Source organism: Xenopus laevis, chromosome 1L (assembly GCF_017654675.1).
Source record: "Xenopus laevis strain J_2021 chromosome 1L, Xenopus_laevis_v10.1, whole genome shotgun sequence".
In the NCBI taxonomy this organism is placed as follows: Eukaryota; Metazoa; Chordata; class Amphibia; order Anura; family Pipidae; genus Xenopus; species Xenopus laevis.
In genome coordinates this window covers 63,996,460-64,018,241 of record NC_054371.1, presented here as the reverse complement: position 1 = coordinate 64,018,241, position 21,782 = coordinate 63,996,460, and the positions used below count along the sequence as shown (strand labels likewise).

The 21,782-nt window shown below is 37.6% G+C and overlaps 1 protein-coding gene across 1 annotated transcript in view; it reads right to left on the bottom strand.

The window, feature by feature from the left end:
- Positions 1-21,782, bottom strand: part of rnf150.L (ring finger protein 150 L homeolog) — a 98,993-nt gene that overhangs the window by 38,801 nt on the left and 38,410 nt on the right. The window contains exon 2 of the mRNA XM_018231629.2: positions 16,492-16,742. Coding sequence (XP_018087118.1) covers positions 16,492-16,742 — 251 coding nt within the window. The remainder of the gene's footprint in view (positions 1-16,491; positions 16,743-21,782) is intronic.

Sequence of the window (21,782 nt, the reverse complement as noted above, 5' to 3'; positions counted from 1 at the left end):
TGCGGAAAGGTAATAAATACTGAGACTTAACAAGACGACTGTATTATTCATAAATAGAAATGATAAAATAATAAAAAAGATTCCATGAATAACAGAAGCAAAATCATATTTAACTCCACAGCGCAACAAAACAATATCCTTGGTATACAATGTTCTCTGACAGCTTATGATGAGCATCCTTAGAATTATCTCAAGCAGGCACAGAAAACAGCAGTTTTTTCTCATCAACAACTATATATCAGCAAAAGCCAGCACTTCAAGGTGTTAAAAGTCAAGTCTGGGAACATTCTGTTCTTGAGCTGCCATTTCCCAACAGTTATTGTAAGTAATCACAAGTTTTATTAATAGTCCTCTACGTGCACACCAATCATAGACAGCCCAAATAACAAGCATAGGCTTAAACATTTGAAATCATTCAACTAGTAAAACTATGAGCTCTGGAGGTTATGGAAGCCAACATTTGAAGTTATCTTTACAATCTCTTATGGTGAATAATGCCCAACTATTATTTTACCTATACATCCCCTTCCTCAACAAGCCAGTTTAGTGAAGCTATAGCTAGTAGGCTTCTGACTTCTTATTGCACCCTAGTTCTGGAGCAGTACTTCTGTCACACAAGACTGGGCCTGGGGGTCAATGAAATTCTGGGATTGCTTGCAATACTCATATAAACAGTAGTCCAGCCAACTTGAGCATCCAGCACCTAAGTCCATTGTGGTGGAAGAACCTGCAACTCTTGGTACAGTACAAGTATCAGTTCCCAAATGCTTTTCTGGCCTGTGTGGTGGGTATTATTTTAGTTTCAGACACAATTCCTGTTTTGAATGCAGTATTATTAGTAACAGTATAATTTATTTAGTTGAAATTCTAGGCTATAAACAGTGAGATGTACAGTACCTCCTGATACTCAAGGCAGCTTTTACATTTTTCTACTAGAAAATCCTATCATGCTTTATAGCTCATCCTTTAGAAGTCTTTGCAGAAACACTTATGTTATAAATCATACATTAAATTTGTGGTTGGTAATTGTAGCAGTGCCAGTACCTGCTGAAAGCTGTAGGCACTATAACAGTTTTTTTTAACATATAATGCCACCTGCAATTCATTGCCATATAAAGGGACCCAATAAATAGCGATATGTTGTTGGTATAAGAGTGCCTACCAATGCACCACTTTTCTATTTTTGATCATACAAACAAGTCTATGAAGCAGGCCTAAAGCTATAAAAGTCCATTGAAGGGCCACATCAGGCCCATGCACCTTCAGTAGAAGAGTCTGTTCTAGTCAACTACAGGTATGGGATTCATTACCCGGAAACCCATCATCCAGAAAGTCACAAATTAATGGAATGCCATCTCCCACAGAGCCATCTTAATAAAAAAAAATTCACAATTTTTAAATTGATTTCATTTTTCTCTTTAATAATAAGACAGTAACCTGTACTCGAACTAAGATATAATTAATCCTTACTGGTGACAAACATTTTTTAGTTGTTAAAGTATGGAAATCCAAATACAGAAAGACCCCTGATCCAAAAATACCCAGGTCCCAAGCATTCTGGATAACAGGTCCCATACCTGTACAGGTATTAAAATTTTAACCAGACCAGAATGCTTGGGTTGTTGGTTGTCGCTGGGGGTTTTCAGATAACGTATCTTTTTTTTCGTAATTTGGATCTTCATACCTTAAGTCTACTAGAAAATCATGTAAACATTAAATAACCCTAATAGGCTGGTTTTGCTTCCAATAAGGCTTAATTATATCTTAGTTGGGATCAAGTACAAGGTACTGTTTTATTATTACAGAGAAAAAGGAATCATTTAAAACACAACTAGTCAGTTATATAAGAAATAATGCACCTCCTGATGTAAAATATGTTAAAAGGGATGTTAATGAGCATGCAAGAAGCTGAAGACAGTGATTTTATAGGATTCTAATATACTAATATCATCATATTGTTACAAAGGGGGATATATCATTCCTTTATTAGACAGAAATCAGTGATTTCACAGTTACAGGAGACAAATGACACCATTAAGCATTAATTATAATTGATGACATCACTAAGCATCATTTATAAGGTAGTTTTATACGGGAAGTTTTACAAATAATATGTTTCCTATCTACAGTATTATTTCTTCTAGAAAAGATGTTCATAATATTTTAAAATGAATGTATTGAACTCTAATAAATATTTCTCAGTTACAAATCTATTTTTCCAAGAATAGTATCCCTTTTAACTGGATGAAAAGTCATGCTAATCCTCCAATAGTACTCAAGTGCTGGAGAATGAAATCAAAGGATCCTCTCATTATGGCACGAGTAACTTGTATTGGCTTTCATTGAACTGTATGTTCTATAAAGCGAAAATCTCATGTGTTTTAAAGTCTCTTGTAGTTTGCACTGACTCTTGTATTCAGAAATATTGCAGAATGTATACTAAAACTTTAAGGATTTCATTAAAAAAGGTTTTTTTTCAAGGCTGGTGTAAGCTCCAGTGAACACATACAGTATCAACTGTTTCAGCTCTCACAATACTGTACTATGTTTAACTAAGCCCTGCACGCGGTTATAAAATCTTATGAAGCTTTTATTACATCTAAAAGTGAATTTCCCTGTAGCTCCAAACAGACTTGCTTTGTTTCTAGCCGGGTCTCTATCTTGATAGCGAATGCCTGTTTTAACTACAAATGTACTTTATGAAGAGCAATTATGAGAAAAATCTCCAATAAAGGCTGCTAGCAGTTTAAAGCCAAATGTGCCACAGAAATCAGAGCAGATCAGAAGAGGGTGAAGGTGTTGAACAGCTAGGAGGGAGAATGAGGGAACGTACTGTAGAATATGGAGGGGAGAGATGGGAGACTGGATAATGGCAAGAACAACAGGAAGCCTGGCAGGAGGGTTGACCAGTATAGTGCTTATTAAAAGGATTCATTATGTATATCACTGCAGTCTTCTACATAATGCATGACTTATAATGTGCTACAACATTCAGTGTGATTGTGAATGAGAGAAGGTGTTACTTCACTAAGAGGCTGCCTCCCTCCAAGACTTAAAAAGCATAACCATTACGAACCATTTAAAGGGAACCCCATCCCTCCCCCTTTAACCAAATCTCCAGCACACATTAATTAATCTTTTTAATGACTATTGAGCTGTTTGAAAATGTGATTGCATTAGAGTGATGCCACGTCACCCAAGGTACAGTACATCTACTGCAGGCAACAGCGTACTCCTAGTTTTCCTCTAGTAGTAATGTGAATAGCCAATGGGTAAACAAGCTTGTTCTGATGAAGCCTGAATTTCCATATGCTTTCCCACTTAAAGCTCACACAGCGCACACAGGCTGATCATATTCAAATCAATGGAGCAGGGGCACTGAGCAGATCTGCTTCTTTCAGCCTGAAAAAAATACACAGACCGACAACAGCCTGTGTGCCCATAGCCTTAGGAAGTATTAACCTGTCCTTTTATATTATCTGTGCTCCTGGCTCTGACTCTTAAACAATGCAGCAGAAGCAACGTAGAAGAAATATGAGAGGTATTGTGAGAAATGGAGTTTTGGCTGGAGGACATGCATTTACAAATACCTTTAAAAGCACTGCCATGTTTTAATACATAATGGAAAGTTGTTTAGAACTACAGTTTCTTAAATTATGCAGAGATACACTGTGAATGGGGCAGGCCAACAAATAACAGCACCCAAGGCAAGCACCCTTCGTCACACCTGCCCAACTATCCCTTCAGCTAGCCAACCCTCCATTCCACTCCATGCCATTCCATTGCCCCCCACACACATGCTTGCCACTCTCCACTTCTATTTCAGCCCAAAGTGCTTCTTCCTGATATGGATGCATTGTCAATATAGATTGCACCAGCACAACTGCTTCTTACGCCCGATTTCTGTGTACTGAGCAGCACACTCCTGCAGTAGAAACCATTCAAAATCATGAAAAGTCTGCATATTTTTAAAATGATGTATATTGCAAAGTTGCTTGAAATTATGTTTACTTTTCAAAAAGCTTAAATTATGTTTTTGTGGAGTTCCCCTTTAAATAAAAATCTCTGTATGGATAGATAGGCAAGTAGAGGCAATGCAGACTGTGCTCCTATGTTCAAGCATCCTAGGTAGCTGCTTCTTCTGCCTATGCCTAGTTCTGGCCCTGGGTGAAGTTCCCCTTTAAAAACATAGTGTAAAGACTTCCCCTTCCTTTCATAATAAAAGTAAGCCAAAAAGGGCATCCTTGTTAGATAAATAGAATACAGTAGTAAACCCATTTTACATTTTTCAGGGGACCAGAATTTTTTGTTGAAAAATCCAGGAAAATGTAAAATCAGGGAAATGTATTATGCATAACATGTAGGTGGGACACAAAATGAGGAAAAACTTAAAATCAGGGAATGTAAAATTGAGATTCCACTGTAAATGCAATCCTCCTTTTCTTTTCTAGCACTGAGACTTTTGTGAGCAACGAAACAAAACAAGCGGCTGGGCCAATAGATTAGGGAGAAGTGGGCATTTCCCCTGGTCCTCGGGTTCTTTAGAGGGGAAACAAGAATGCTGTTGGGTGGATGCTGGGACTATATAGCAGCTGGAGGGCTGCAGGTCGGACATCTCTTATGTGCATGCATTTTGCACATGTGGATCCCAAGGTAGTCCCATTTTTGCTCCAAGGGGCTCTAATACTGTGTGATCAAATAATGGAGCTAAGGTATAAAGTCTTGCTTTGCTGGATTATAGAGGTCAGTGCATCACATGTTTGGACCTGTGGTGGATTTTACAAGAAATTCTTCAGTGACAGCTCGTTCATGCCTTGAAGCAAGAAAATGTCTCCTGTGCCATTAACTGGTTCCATAATTTGTGTGTTCATTTGTGAATATTCATAGGGCCTTATTTATCAAAAATAGGATTTGTGTAGTTTTGGAGATTTATTTTCAACCTCAACTTAACTCACATATTAAAAAAGCATGACTGTCTCCTTATTTATTAAAAAAATCTGAATATAAAAAGCACAAAGGCATAAAAACACAAACTTGATTACAAGTGGAAAACATGGCTGAATGAGTCGCATGACTGGGCATTAAATATCAGTGGCTATACTTTGTTTCGGTGGACAGAAGCAATAGAAAGGATGAGGGGTATGTCTGTTTGTTTGGCAGGGTTTACAAGCTTATATAAAGGAGAAGGTTATGTTAGAAAATGAGGGGGTAGAAGTCTTATGGGTGGAGTTCTCCAATTGTAAAGTGCCCAGCAAATTATTGTAGGAGTATGCTATAGACCACCTAATGTAAGTGAGAAGGAGGAGGCTAAGCTCCTGATGCAAATAGAAAAGGCTGCTAGGTTGGGTAAAGTAATGATAATGGGGGATTTCAAATACCCAGATATTGAGCAACAGTACTGCCAGATCAGTTAATGGGAAAAAGCTTATAAACTTGTTGTATGACAATTGTATGACACAGGTTGTTGAGGAACCAACCAGAAAAAAATGCTGTTCTGGATCTAGTGATCTCTAATGACCCAGAACTTATAGCAAATGTGCAAGTCATTGAACCCCTGGGTAATAGTGACCATAATGTTATATCATTTAATGTCTGGTGCAAAAAACAAATATACACTGGGGCAACAATAACCATGAATTTCAGAAAAGCTCATTTTAGTGCCTTGAGCGCTGCCATTCAGCTAAAAACACAGCACAGAAATGGTTGTCATTTAAAATTATATTAAATCGTTACTGTTCTCAATTTATTCCCTTAAGGAGTAAGGGGGTTATTTATCAAAGTCCGAATTTATCTCATTATCATCTGCTACAAACTCCGATCAAATCTGCTCTGGTTTTTTACGCTTATTTATTATTACATTTTCTCGAAAATTTTCTTTGATTTTCTTTGATTTTTTCAACGGATTTTCATGAATTTCACAATTTTTACTGAATTTTCACCGGAAAACTTCGGGGTATTGCACAAAACCCAGCGCACATAAATAAATCTTTGGGACTTCTTCCATTGACTTATATGCAACCTTGACAGGTCTGAGATGTCGGATGTTCAGATTCTGACTTTTCCATCCTCAGGGTTTAAAAAATTCGTTATTTTTTAAAAGTCTGATTTTAAAAAAAAATCATGGATTTTTCATGATTTTTGCATTCGGAGTTTAGTAAACAACCCCCTAAATGTAGAAGCACTAATAATCTCCCTATGTGGCTTAATATAGAAGTTAATAAGTTAATAGGAAAGAAGAGAAAGCCATTTAAAAACTACAAGTCTGTTGAGACCAAGCTGCATTTAATTAATATAAACACTATAGTAAATGTTGTAAAACAGCAATCTGGAAGGCAAAGAAAGGAAATGAAGAGTGCATTGCGGATGAGGCTAAGACTAACCCCAAAAAGTTTTTTAAGTATATTAATAGTAAAAAGATGCAGGTTGAGAGTGTTGCTTCTTTTAAATAATGGTACCAGTATGGTTGTAACAGATACAGAAAAGGCAAATGTGCTAAATCAGTTCTTTCTTCAGTGTGTACAATAGGAGTCCGAGTTCCCAGGCTCACTTCATAGCTGCACTGATGGCTCAGCTCAATCTAGTCAGTGGCTGACTCAGGATATGATTCATAAAGCTTAAATAAAAATTAATGCAAACAAGCCGCCAGGGCCAGATGGCATACACCTCGGGTTCTCAGACTGGCACCTATTTCTGATTTTCTCAGATTTGCTTTCATCTGGTAAGGCACCTATGGACTGGAGAAAAGCTGATGTCATTCCAATATTTAAAAAGGGGTTATGTTCTCAGCCTGGCAATTATAGGCCAGTAAGTTTGACATCTGTGGTTGGCAAATTATTTGAAGGCTTGTTAAGGGATCACATTCAAAATTTTGTCCTAATGAATGGCATTATAAGCAGCAATCAGCATTACTTTATAAAGGATAGGTAATGTCAGACAAATTTGATTGCTTTTTATGATGAGGTAAGTAAAATGCTGGACAGTGGGAGGGGCAGTAGATGTGATCTATTTGGATCTTGTGGGGCATTTGATACCGTGCCCCACAAACATCTGCTTTCTAAACTAAGGTCTGTTTGGCTTAATAAAGTTGTTTGCACATGAGTTGGAAACTGGCTACAGGATTGGGTACAGAGGGTGGTTGTTAATGGTACATTCTCTACTTGGAGTAAGGTTTTTAGTGGGGTCCCTCAGGGCTCGTATTGGGTCCACTTTTATTTAACTTGTTCATTAAAGACTTAGGGGAGGGTATTAAGTAATGTACCAGCGTTTGCAGATGACACAAACTATGCAGCCCAATTAATTCCATTCAGGATGTGGCATCCTTGCAACAGGATCTTGACAAACTGGCAATCTGGGCAGCTAAGTGGCAAATGAGATTCAATGTTGATAAATGTAAAGTCATGCACCTTATAAACATATCCAAGCCACGTACTGTATACCCATAATTGGATTGCACTAGGACAAACAGGACATTATTGTATTAGAGAGGGTACAGAGAAGGGCAACTAAGCTGGTAAGAAGTATCTTAGCTATGAGGAAAGACTGGCCAAGTTGAGGTTGCTCACACTGGAGAAGAGGCTCTTAAGGGTTGATATGATAACTATTTATAAATATATAAGGGGATCATAAAAGATGTGGAATTCTCTCCCCGAATCAGTTGTACAGGCTGATATATTAGATAGCTTTAAGAAGGGGTTGGATGGTGTTTAGCAAGTGAGGGAATACAGGGATATGGAAGATAGCTCAAAGTACACGTTCATAAAGGGACTACGATTGTCATTATGGAGTCAGAAAGGAATTTATTTCCCCTCTGAGGTAAATTGGAGAGGCTTCAGATGGAGTTTTTAGCCTTCCTCTGGATCAACTGGCAGTTAGGCAGGTTAAAAAAAGTTGAAAAGGTTGAACTTGATGGGCGTGTGTCTTTTTTCAACCTAACTTACTATGTATTTTGTATTTGAGTTTTTTGTGCTTTTTACACTTACCAAATATTAAAATGTTTGTGGTTTACAGTAATTTTTCTAATATATGATTTTTCGCTCTAAAAAGTTTGATTTGGGGAAACTAAAAACTAAGAATATAAGAAATTGGCACATTACAGTACATTTTTTGAAAGCAATCCATTTACTATGTAACAAAATATAATAGTGCATCTTCACAGCATCAAAGTTTATAAAATGCATCAGATTCTTATTAGTTTCTATTTCCTTGACTAGGCAATGGACAATATGGAAAGACATTTAATTAGATAAGCAAAGAAAGAGAGCTCACATTCTCTTCTAATAGGTCAAAAAACAGCATGAGAAAAAAGCTTTACATATAACAGAGAACCACATGGGGATTGCAGGGAAATACAGGAGAAGCAGTACAGAGAAATACAGAAAAAAGGAAAATAAATGACAGGCAAGTGAGAAAGTTTTTAAAGGACAATTGTTACTATATTTAAATCAGTGTTATAGCACATTCACTCCAAGGCACCTGACATACTGCTTTATTCTAAAGGCTGTTCTGGCAGCTCAAGTTAATTTATAAGGTAAAGCTGGCATCTGAGCACACCAACTTCAATTTTGAATGCACTCATATCCAAGTGATTGAAAAACCTGTCTGGCTGATGACCAGGCACTATGTTTTTTGAAGACATGATCCAACCTGCACACATTTCCCTAGATCTAACTGATCATCATAATTAGATGGAGCCCTACAGTCAAGTACAGAATCTGTTTGGCTAGAAGCATGTTGCACTTAGCAGTTAGGGGAGTGACCTGGGGGTAGAGTAGCCAGTATGGTAAAATTAACCCTCCAAGAGCAAGTAGCTTTTTTTTACTGATCAAACATGCTCATTTGGAGGTCACATTTTCCCCCCAACAAGACTATTGTTTCTTAGAAATTGCTCATATTAAAGTTCTTGCATGCATATCCAACTTGTCCCTTTGAGATGTACTGCTAATATAAGGAACTTCTGCTGTACATTTTATTAGGAGTTTGGTGGGAATGGGATCATTATTTTAAATATCTTATTTAGCAGATATCGTTACAGCTAAAAAAAACACACTCGCATTAGGGTTGCCACCTTTTCTGGAAAAAAATGCCAGCCTTCCTATATATTTCTATTTTTTCCCTATTAATAACATCAGGATAAACCATCATTTTTACCAGCCAGGCCGGTAAAATACCAGCCAGGTGCCAACCCTAACTCCCATAGATGCTTTATCATATCCATATTCAAACGGGACAGCAGACTCATTGATTACAATATAGTATCCCATGCATATTTCTTTATATGGCTTTTCACGTTTAGAGTATTCCTACTTCCACATCTGGTTACCATTTACATTTTACGTTTGCCACAAAGTCTATCAAACGTGTGTGAAATATACATGCATAAACAACAGGTAGTGTTACATTTAAATGAGGAATTCCAGGTATTTTTCCAAGGAAATCTTTTTTAGCATCCTCTAGTGTTCCAGCAAGCCCTCCTCCTTTGTGCATTGCAGTAACAGCAGTAATCTCCACGTGGCAGAAACCCTTCTTCCACATTCTTCAGCTGCTGTCCCATTCCAAAAGGGAGTGAAAGTATCAATCACATGAAATAGCAGAACGTTTTACATAATTTTGTTTTAATTCTGTCTAAAGTGGTCTTATAAATACAAGACTGAGTGGCTTTTTTTTAAAGTAGCTGTCACTTTAGTAAGTTACCCACTTCATCAGTGTGGTGTGGCGTCTGGCAGCAACCTGAAGTACAGAATCTATTGTCCCCAGGAGGGACACATGCAAAGTAACTGTAAGAATACACAATGATGCCAAATAATGTCTGCTAATAATCAACTAGGGAAATCACATTAGCTCTAAAAGTCTGCCTAACTTTCTCCTTTTTTAACACAAACAATCCCTCTTTTACAAGGGTTGTTTACCTTTAAAGAGATTGTTCATCCTTGAATTGCTTTTTAGTATCGTGTAGAGAGGGATATATTCTAAGGCAATTTGCAATTGGTTTTAAATTTTTATTATTTGTGGTTTTAAGTTATTTAGCTTTTAATTCAGCAGCTCCCTTGTTTGCTATTTCAGCAATCTACTTGCTAGCATCCAAATTACCCTAGTAACTATACATTGATTTGAATAAAAGACTGGAATATGAATAGGAGTAATAAAAAGCAGCAATACCAATACATGTGTAGTCTTACAGAGCATTTGTTTTTTAGATGGAGTCAGTGACCCCCATTCGAAAACTGGAAAGAGTCAGAAGAAGAAGGCAAATAATTCAAAAACTATATACTAGAAGTTATCTTAAAGGTGAACCACTCTTTTAAATCAACTTAAAGTATGATGTCAATAGTACTCTTCTGAGACTGTATGCCATAGGTCAGTTTTTATTATTTGCAGTTTTTGAATTATTTAGCTTTATGTACAGCAGCTCTCCACTTTCAGCAGTTATCTGGTTACTAGGGTCCAACTTAAAGTGGACCTGTCACCCAGACACACAAATCTGTGTAATAAAAGTCCTTTTCTAATTAAACATGAAATCCAATTTCTATTTTTTATTAAAGCATCCATAGCTGTTATAAGCTCATTTAAAAATCTCAGCGGTCACTCAAATATTGTCTGCCCCTCCTCTATGCCATGGCCATAGAGGCGGGGCAGACAATTACTTTCACTTTCCATTCAGCACTTCCTAGATGTCACTGCTCTCCACACATTCCCCCGTTCTCTTTACCATTTAATTGGGTAACCAGGGCATGGGAATGGACATCGGCTCCCCCATTCTGGTGCACAAACAAGATTCTGAGATGATGCAAGGCTTTCCTTAAAAGCAGTGTCCACAAAATGGCTCCTGCCTGCTTGCTATCATTTTGAATTCCCAGACTGAAGGAAACCAGATTCAAATAATTTATATAGTGTAATTAAAGTTAATTTTGCTTGACTAATGTGATAAAATAGGATTTGGAATATTTTTTTTGGGTGACGTGTCCCCTTTAAAGAGATACTGACACCAGAATTTAAACTCTTTTTTACATCTATCATAATATTGCCTTTGAAAGTAACATAATTTTGCCATAAACTATTTGCACAATGCTTTTACATTACCTGTCTGATGCCCCATGATCCCATATGAGGGGGCTGCCATATTTGTGCAGCAGGAATCCGTAAGCATTAGAGACGTTAACTGACAGGCTGAGATGGGACAGTCAGGTTGGCAAAACAGTCAGGTTTAGAAACTTCAATTATCAATAAGTTACAAAAACAAACCTCTCAGCAAAAAACGATTAACATGACCTATAGGTAAATTTTAATGTAATATAAAGTAGTTTTTTAGTGTCAGTATCACTTAAACCCCAGCAACCACGCACTGGTTTGAAAGAGAGACAGGAATAGGAATAGAGGAGGGCCTAAATAGAAAGATAAGAAATACAAAGGAAGAATAACAATAAAACTGTAGCCTCACAGAGAAGTTTTTTTCTGCTGGGGTAAGTGACCTCCATTTAAAAGCTCGATAGCGTCAGAAGAAGAAGGAGACTAATTCAAAAACTATAAAAAATAAAGACCAATTAAAAAGTTGCTAAGTATAGGCCATTTTATAACATACTAAAATAGCATGCAGATGAAACCCCCCTTTAAAGAGTATAAAGGCTGGTTATGGTCAGGTTTTTTCACATTTATATGCAATTCCAGACTGAATTATTCTAATTGCTACAGGAACGTAACTTCTGGCTTCCAAACAAATGGAAGCTTGGGTCAGTTAACTTAGCAATTAAGTAGCTGTCTGTCCCTAAATTCAGTAAGTGAGAGCAGCATAGAGCATGTGCAGTGAATCAGCAGAAAAGAAGATGGGGAGCTACTGGGACATCTTTGGAGACACAGATCTTCCCTGGTAAAGGCTGGGGTTGCCTTGGGCTGGTACAGAAGCTCAAAACATAATGTACAACATTTCAAGGTACTTATTTAGTTAAGTTTTTGCTCTTCTTTAAAACAGTGACTGCCCTATTCAGAGATACATTACAAAACACATCTGCTGATGTGGAACACTGAAGTACATGACAGGCTTTATTAGCTTATTGGCTCAGCAATTGTTCACTGTCCATCTGCCGTCATTCAGTCAGTGTAAAACACAAGTCCCAATGGTAGGAAACCTGAATACACAAACAAGAGTTCCAGCAATTAACCTGATGTCCCGTGAAAATTGATATCAATGTAGAAGATTTTTTATGTTTTACTGCAATTGTGGTTGTCTGAAAGACCCTTTGCATATACTAGTTTCCTGTCGAGGGACTTTGCTTGCAGGCATCAAATAACTGCAGCCAGCAAGGGGAACATTTCCTAAACTAATATGGAGAGTGGAACCTCAAATGAATAAACCTATTGAGCACCTGTCGTGTGTAAGTACCGTTTTTTTGTTGTTGACATGTCTATAGGGCTCCATTGCTCTGGAATGTTTTTGAACTTTCTGGAACGGTGAAAAATAACCTATAGAAAGTCTAAAATAAAACTCTCAGTGTCCAATCACAGATCTGGAAGTGGGGACTAATAGGAACTGTAGTACTACAACAAATGAAGTTTAGAAATGTGAAATACCTGAGAGGGACTTCCAAATGATAAAAGTATAAATACCTAGTTTCTTTTATTTATTTGCTCAACTGCTATAGATGAGACTCAAATGATATAAAACATGCCTTGATATTTAGTGGTTTATTTATCAAAATCCGAATTTTTATGTTTTTTTGAATAAAAAAAAGTCAGACGAAACTAGAATCCACAATTTGACCTTATTTATTATTACAAAAAAGCTTGATTTAATCGGTTCCGGTAAAAACTCGATTATGTTTTTTACCCGAATTGCTTGATAAGGTCGGACTTTCTGGCTAATTACAGCGCAGACCACAGAAACTTCAAAACAGGATAGGTACCTCTGCCATTGACAAACTTGGCAGGTCTGAGATGGTGGATTTTTGGATTCTGCCTTTTTGCTGCATCATGCTTTCATAAATTTAAAAAAATTCGGGTTAAAAAAAAAACACCTGAAAAATTTGCCCAGTGTTGACAAAAGACTCCCAATGTCTTGTTGCACAGTCTAGCATTTCCCCCTCACAGCCAGGCTCTCGTCTGACACCCTTCGCATTTCCGCATGATTATTTTTCTTTCCAAAGCGGATAGGACTGCATGCGCAGCCCTACTAGCTTTTACAAAAACTGCTGTAATAGGACAGGAGAGGAGGGGAAGGCAAATAATTGTTTATATATCTCAGTTCCCCTGGCCCAGACACTGGGTCACCATCAGGAGGGCACATGGGGTCCTCCTGTACCAGGCTCGGGCCTATAGGCCCCTGCCACCAATGTTTTTTCTATATTATATAATATATATATATATATATATATATATATATATATATATATATATATATATATATATATATATATATATATATATATATATTCTATATTTTTTTTAACTGGGCACTGGCACCAATGTTTTTTTAAAAAACTTTTATGGGGGGCCCTGGCGCCAATGATTTTTAAAAAAACTTTTATGGGGGGCTCTGGCGCCAATGTTTTTTTTTTTAGAAAAACTTATATTGGGGGCCCTGGCGCCAATGTTTTTTTTAACTTATAGGGGGGCCCTGGTCACCAATTATTTTTTTTTAACTTGTAAGGGGGCCTTGACCACCAATTTTTTTTTTTAAAAAAATAACTTTTATGGGGGGCCCTGGCGCCACAGTTTTTTTTAACTTATAGGGGGACCCTGACCACCAATGACACACCAAATCCAGGATTCAGTTTGGGATTTGGCCAAAACCCAGCATTTTTTGAAGACTTACAATCCTGGCTGATGCTGTTTCTGAAACCCACTTTTAAAGTCAATAGATTGGGGTTATGTAATATAAGGGGCAGAGTTTGCTACAGTTCTTATCACCTATCGCAACCATTCAGCAGTAGAATTTACTAGTGACTTACTGATTGCTATAAGTTACTGCACCTGGACAAACTTTGTGTCATGTGAAATATCACATCTGTTCCATAAGAAAAAAAAAAGAATAAAATAATCAACAGTAAATATATCCTACAGTCGCATTTTTTCCAAAAACTATGCCAGAAATAATGACTTCAGTTTCAATTGCATTGTATTAATGGTATTTAATGGTTTTCAAAGGTTAAGGTTCAGGTTCAAAGTTGAATTTGTCACATTGACTTGAGGAGCAGCTCAGTAAAATGGGTCACTGGCTCTCAAGGCTTGTCTAAGGGCTATGGCAGACAGGGGGACTTGTGGTTAACTGTGGTTAAATCTACGCTACCGCTGGCGACTATTCTTACAAAAATTCTTTTTGTAGCTCACCACAGTTCTAGCATTTTCTCCTGAAATAGTCTCTTCACTTGCTTTTCGGTGCCTTGTCTGTCCTGCACTAAAAGCAAGAGAATCCAAGCACAGCAATTATTCCTTATATAAAAGGACTGAGCAATACAGAGCAACTGAAAAATCATTGTAAACAGTTAAATATTTCTGCTAATCATCTTAAGCAATAGGCGAGCATTCCTTAAGAAGTAGCAGAAATAATATACAACCTCACAATGCTACTGGGGGAGGAGCAGTGATCCCATGTTAAATTGTTCACAAGGAGAAGTGATATGGTACCTTTACATTGATCAGAGATACAATGCTAAAAATGCAAATATTTAAGTCTCTTACACTATGGGGTCTTTCATTGTATTCCCAAGAGGTGGCTTTTTTGTATGTTTAACTGAAATTAAATACGTCTGTGTGTAAAAGCTATTAATGTTCCCAAAGAACACTGATACAATCTTAAAATGCTACTAGTAAGCAGAGACACAGATATATAATATTACCAGCCAGTGTTGTAGTGTTCCTGGAGAACAGCGCAATAATGATCTGATACAAGGTTATAATCTTCCTGTTGTGCACTAATGCAATAGTAAAATTGCCATAATATTAATGATAATAATAATACAAATAGTTAAACACTCTAACAATGATCATAGAAGTGATACAAATGTTTGCAAATAACTTGAATTATAGTATTCCAGAAATGTATACAGCTTCTGTAGCCCTGTATTACAATGTTGTCATTTTCCTAGGGAACAGTGATACCATGTTATAAAGTTTCATGGGATCAGTAATACAATTGTATCATGTTCCAAAGACACAATACTAAAATGTTATAGAGTTCACAGAGAGCAATGTTATCAAATACCATCAGGGAGCAGTGATACAACGGTATAATGTTTGCTGAAACGGATTGCTGAAAAGAGAATGCTGAAAGCTATTATAGTATTGTAGGTGTATCTTTTTTTTCTCCTAATCAAACTTTTCCGTGCTAAAAATTGTGCATTTAAATACTGATGTTAAAAATACAAATTTCAATTTATCAAACAATAAATTATATAAAGCATGAGAAGCTCTAATATAAAACGTTTGCATCTAAAAGCCGCCACGGTCATGTAGAAATCAATTGGATCTGTCCTTAGCAAATTGTAAAATATTTATCTAAATTGAGAGCTTTTCATATTTTTTTTTAGTACTTGCAGACTCACAAAAAAGGCTTAGTAAACTAGGATTCAAGATATTTTCCCACACATTTCTTAATCATGTTTTTATTTAAATATATTTTAATAAATAAAAAAAATTGTGCTTTTGTAAAATGTGAGTTTATTCAAGGTAGAAAAAACCCTTTAAAATGACACAAATACGAATTTTGAAAATTAACCCTCTTAAGGTAGCTTAAAGGGATACTATCATGGGAAAACATGTTTTATTTTTTTTTTCAAAAAATAAGAGCCGCTCCAGCAGAATTCTGCACTGAAATCCATTTCTCAAAAGAGCAAACAAATTTTTTTAAATTTAATTTTGAATCTGACATGGGGCTAGACATATTGTCAGATTCCCAGCTGCCCCCAGTTATGTGACTTGTGCTCTGATAAACTTCAGTCACTCTTTACTGCCTATTAGATCTAAGAACAGCACTAAATAATAAAAATTCAGGTCCCACTGCAACACATTCAGTTACATTGAGTAGGAGAAACAACAGCCTGCCAGAAAGTAGTTCGATCCTAAAGTGCTGGCTCTTTCTGAAAGCACATGACCAGAAAATTACCTGAGATGGCTGTCTACACACCAATATTATAAATAAAAATAAATACATTTTATATTGTAGAGTGAATTATTTGCAGTGAAAACAGTGTACATAAAAACTACACAATCATGACAGAATCATTTATTTTATATTGTTAGTATACATTGAAAAAAACACACCAAGACAAAGTCTTTATTAAGAAATAACTTACCGAAACTCCGCTTACACGCCTCTTCAGAAAGCAATCGGGCAATCCATCGTGTGGTGCTTCATTTCTCCTCCCTGTCTTCCTTATAGGAGATAGCCAGGGAGGAAAATCGAGTGCCGCACGATGGATCGTCGCCCTGTTTTAAAAAATGTTTTTGATGTTACTGGTCCTTTAAAGCAAGCTAAGCCAATACATTGCACAGAGTGTTACTCACCTGGTTCCTATCTCGTGCGTTGGCATATCTAAATCTCTGGATGTAGTAGAACACAAGCCAAGCAAGAGAAATGATCATCAGGACAATGAAGGATATGGAAACAAATACCACTGACGTCCGACTAACATATTTTTGTAAGTTCCGCGTCCCAATTGTGATGTATATTGTCACATTAATGTTCCTCTCCAGTAAGCTCGCTATTTCTCTTCCTTTAGGCTCTGGAATCATTATTGCTACAATATCGTCAGTGCCTGCCAAAAAAGTTGAAAACAATGGTAAGAAAACATAGAAATATTGTTTTTGCTTTGAGACTCCTTCCTAGCATAAACTGATTCTGTGGGCATTAATTAGCTTTAAACAGGTATATTGACTGATCTCACAGAAATAATGCTATGTCTTGCAGTGTTTTTATAATAGGAGGAGGTCATCAGAAAAGTAATAATACAAAACATTTTTTCAATAAATTCAAATAACCAAATATAAACAAACATGCATTATTCTTGCTAAGTAGGTATAGGTATGGAATGAATTTTCCCGGAAACCCATTATCCAGAAAGCTCTGAATTACAGAAAGGCCGTCTCCCATAGACTCCATTTTATCCAAATAATCCAAATTTTTTATAAATGATTTTTTTTTTCTCTGTAATAATAAACAGTACCTTATACTTGATCCCAACCAAGATATAATTGATCTTTATTGGAAGCAAAATCAGCCTGTTGTGTTTTTTTAATGTTTACATGATTTTTTTTTTTTTTAGCAGACTTTAGAAGGTATGAAGCAGACTTTAGAAGATTTCAACTACGGAAAGATCTGTTATCAGGAAAATCCTAGTTCGTGAACATTCTCGATAACAGGTCCCATACCTGTATTTAAACAGCCATGGTCCAATAATATGCCATAATGCTAAACTCTACAATTATGAAATACATACATTTCTTTGGTATAGTGAGATGTCCGCATGTAGAGAAGCTCTGTACAGTCAAACAATCTGCCCCAATCAAACCAAAGGCTCCAGTAGTAGAAGGTAGCAGTGCAATCCAACATATTTACATGTGCACTCAAGTTATAAATGGATTTAAGTTACAAATACTGCCAGGCCATGTTGCACAAACAAATATACAGAACACACAGTATCATTATTTTTATGGTGTATTTATTTGTAAAATGGCAACATATTTTTACCAGCCTTACTGAGCTGCACAATTAAACTTACTGCACTCATTGGGGCTCATTTATAAACACTAGGCAAATTTGCTCCTGGGCAGTAACCCATAGCAACCAAACAGATGATTGCTTTCATTGGTCACCCTGCAGCTGACTGAAAAAAAAAAAAAGCTAATCACCCATTGGTTGCTATAGGTTACTGCCAGGTGCTATTTTGCTCTGTGTTTAAAAATGAGCACCAGTGACTCACTCCCAAAATCATCAATGAATTCGCCCCAGCCTCTCCTTTTCCGTGACTGAAAAGGAGATTAGAACATCTGTCTTCCTCTGATCTTGCTACCTGTCCCCAGATCTGCTCCTTTCATGTTTCCTTTTGCAGTTCCTTAGACAAAGGCCTGCCCTCTTATCCAATCTTCCCCTCTCATCTGTTATCAAACACATTATTTTATGTGAATCTGCACATTCATGAGTCACATATAAACACCATTATTACAGAAACATTTGAGTTAAATAGATACAAAACAAATGTACAAAGGTTTTGAAAAAAATATATAATAGTAAACTTGAATGTAATTAGACATGTTCCATTGATTGCTAAAAATGTTAATTGGATTTACTGGGGGATTTTTCTCGGTCATTTGTTTGCTTGAATTACAAACGAGTCTGCGTGACACACTTTAAATGGTTTAATAAGCTCTGCGGGGGAATCATTCAATAGGAGAGTACAGCACACATCTGGCAAACAGGCCCTAACTATACAGATCTATTGCAGGAGGCACTTTACAATTATAGCTAAAGAATTCTAATAAACCTTCTTCTAAAACGTCTGCTACAGATATGTACAAGAAATGCCTTTACCCCAGCTACCTGCCAAATAATATCTTTGTGTTCCTACAACTAAGGATGATGGAACACATTTCATATATGTTTTGACTGTAATGTTTTCCACATTCTCAGAAACACTAGCACATAGAATTCAGCACAGAACAGTGATCATCTGCCCCTTACCTGACAATGATATCAACGAAATAGACCAAGGGGTCCGTTTACTAAAGTGGGGTAAATTTGACTTTAAGTTTCCGCAGCAACTAAGTTTACTAAACAGCGATGTGCTCAGAAGTCATTGCAATCACTTGCGGCAACTACGTTAACGAGCCAGCTTACGTTAGCGGTAATTTTAGGGAGTTGCAAATTTTCTGCCAACAAATTAAGTTTTTGCGAATATTTATTCTATAAAATAGTCTTGTTTTATGGCGGTTATTATGGCAGTTTTTACTGTGACATTTATGGCCAGAAATGCATCTTCAAAACTCAAACTTTATTGACTGATGATAATACCATCCAACAACATTACCAGAGTAAAGCTGGCCATAGATGCAAAGATCCGATCGTACGAATCATCGTACGATCGGACTTTCCCATCTCCCGACCCGCCACTAACCATTCAGATCAAAGTCTTACCAGTCAGATTAGTTAAAGAACAGATCAGCAATGTTCTGCCCCTGACAGCAATCGTACGATATCTATGTCCAACCAAAGCTAGAAATCATACCAGTCAATCTCTTTGCTTCATAGAAATGCACAGTTTAATGTAGCCAATCACAATAAAACAAAAAAGTGTAGAAGCTGACGAATCCTTGGACTGTGATGCCCGCTGCCAATGATACGACTCTGAGCTGAAATTGCTGCTGTTGCAGCAGATAGAAGCAGAAGCCAAAACATCCTGCAATCAGTAATAGCTACAGATCTCTCTCCTGTCAGCAAAGAATGATGGGTAAAAAAAAAAAAGTATTATGGAATATTTCCTGCCCCTTGAGAATTTTCTGGCAAAAAAATACTTTTACGCCACTACATCGGTGGCGGTAAAATTTTGCGAATGTACTTGCGTAAATTTTGTCTTTTGTACATTTCTCTGTTTAGTAAACTAGGCGTTAATGTGTATGTATCGTTATTTTCAGCATATGCGATAACTTGCAAAAACATATTCTTGGGCAAGAAAATTCGCAAATTTATATTTACCGCAGGTTAGTAAGCTGGCGAAAACATATTCTGCAACAAATTTGTCTATATTTTGTGCGAATATTTTCACCGCGCTTTAGTAAACGGACCACCAAAAATTATATCACTTTGTACTAATAGTGCAACAGTTAGTGGGCATTTTGACCGTCACTAACGCCCCATGTGCTGCAGTCAATGCTACCCAACCTGTAAATGGGCTGAGAGGGTGAAGAAATGATTTGCTGAAAATAAAAACTTTTTATTAATGGGGGATAATGGGGCAGATTTACTAAAAGGCAAAGTGGCAGTCGCTAGTGAAAATTCCATTACATTGCCAATTTACTAACAGGCGTAGATGACAATTTGCTAGCGCAAATTTGGGCCCTATTGCCAGGGAATTTTCACTCAGGCAAATGATCATTAAACTAAAGTGTGCATTTTACAGAACGTTTCACTCTTTCACTAGTATGCCGGAAAGTCATAAAAGTTGTGTTTTTTCATTTTTTAAAAGGGGATTGCCTTCACAAGTCCTAACTATTGAAGATTTTTGTGTTAACATTTCTTTCCCAACCATTTAAGAGGCATGCCACATTTGTTTTAGGGTGGGCTCATGTCTAGGATCTCTTTTAGGGCTAGGCCACACGGGAAGATTTCAGGGAGATTAGTCGCCTGGCGACTAATCGCTGCGTCTAATCTCCCTGAATGGCTTGCTGGTATCTCGCACCCGCTAGCGCTAAAGTCGCCTGCGCCTATTCACACGCGGTGTGTGTGAATAGGCGCAGGCGACTTTATCGCTAGCGGGTGCGAGATACCAGCAAGCCATTCAGGGAGATTAGTGGCCTCAAAGACGCGCCGATTAGTCACCGGGCGACCGATATCCCTGAATCTTCCCGTGTGGCCCTAGCCTTATCTTTATTTTGCTTCCTTGGACATTTTTAATATTAAGTGGCCACTTCAAGCATTTGCACCATCTCTAATAAAGACGTACCGTATATACTCGCGTATAAGCCGAGTTTTTCAGCACCCAAAATGTGCTGAAAAACTCAAACTCGGCTTAAACGCGGGTCATACCTCCTTCCGCAGCCCCAGCAGGACTGTCTGTGACTGACTGTGTCGCCGCCCGGAGCAGGTCCAGGAGCTCCGGGCGGCGCGTCCTTCCCTGCCGGCGTTCGCTCCCAAAATGGCGGCGCCCATGGCCGCCACGTGGGTAGCGGCCGGCGCCGCTACCCACGTGGCGGCCATGGGCGCCGCCATTTTGGGAGCGAACGCCGGCAGGGAAGGACGCGCCGCCCGGAGCTCCTGGACCTGCTCCGGGCGGCGACACAGTCAGTCACAGACAGTCCTGCTGGGGCCGCAGGTATATCATGACCTTGATGACTGAAATTAATTATAGCCTTCATATTCTATAATAGTCACATGACACAATGCAACTACAACACTGCAATAAATCTATTCAGGAGTCTAACAGCATGTGCAGGCCTTGCAGGACTGGTAGTTTAAAAAGAAGTCTAATGGGCAAATGTTTTTAGATCAAAAAAGAAGGGGTAGAACTACTGGGGGGTGCACCCCCTCAGGGCCCGCGTGTATACTGTATATACACACAAACACACACACACTGTATGTCAATGTACAAACTCAAGTAAAAAAATAAGGAAATCAACATCAGCTTGTATGAGAAAATCCATTTCACACCACAAGTCGCCAATAGCAGCAGGAATAACACTCTATAGCAACAGGAAGCACTGCCAAGAGAATTTGAAATCTGTTTCCAAGCCCTGCAAGCTCCTTTCACACTGCCATTCACATCACGCTTTATTAACTTTGTTGTACAAGCTCTACAAGTGGACTCCATCATGTTCCTGCTGATGGAATTATGGGGAGGCTCTTTTAAATAGTTTTAGATAGATTTCTATGCCATAAAACATGATTACACATTTACACATTCACATTTTGAAATCTGACATGGGGCCCCTAGGCTTATACACGAGTCAATACATTTTTCCAGTTTTCTTAGGTAAATTAGGTACCTCGGCTTATACACGGGTCGGCTTATACACGAGTATATACGGTATATACGAACTATATGTACCCACCCTATTCAAATTGACCTAAGCGTAAGAGTACTAAT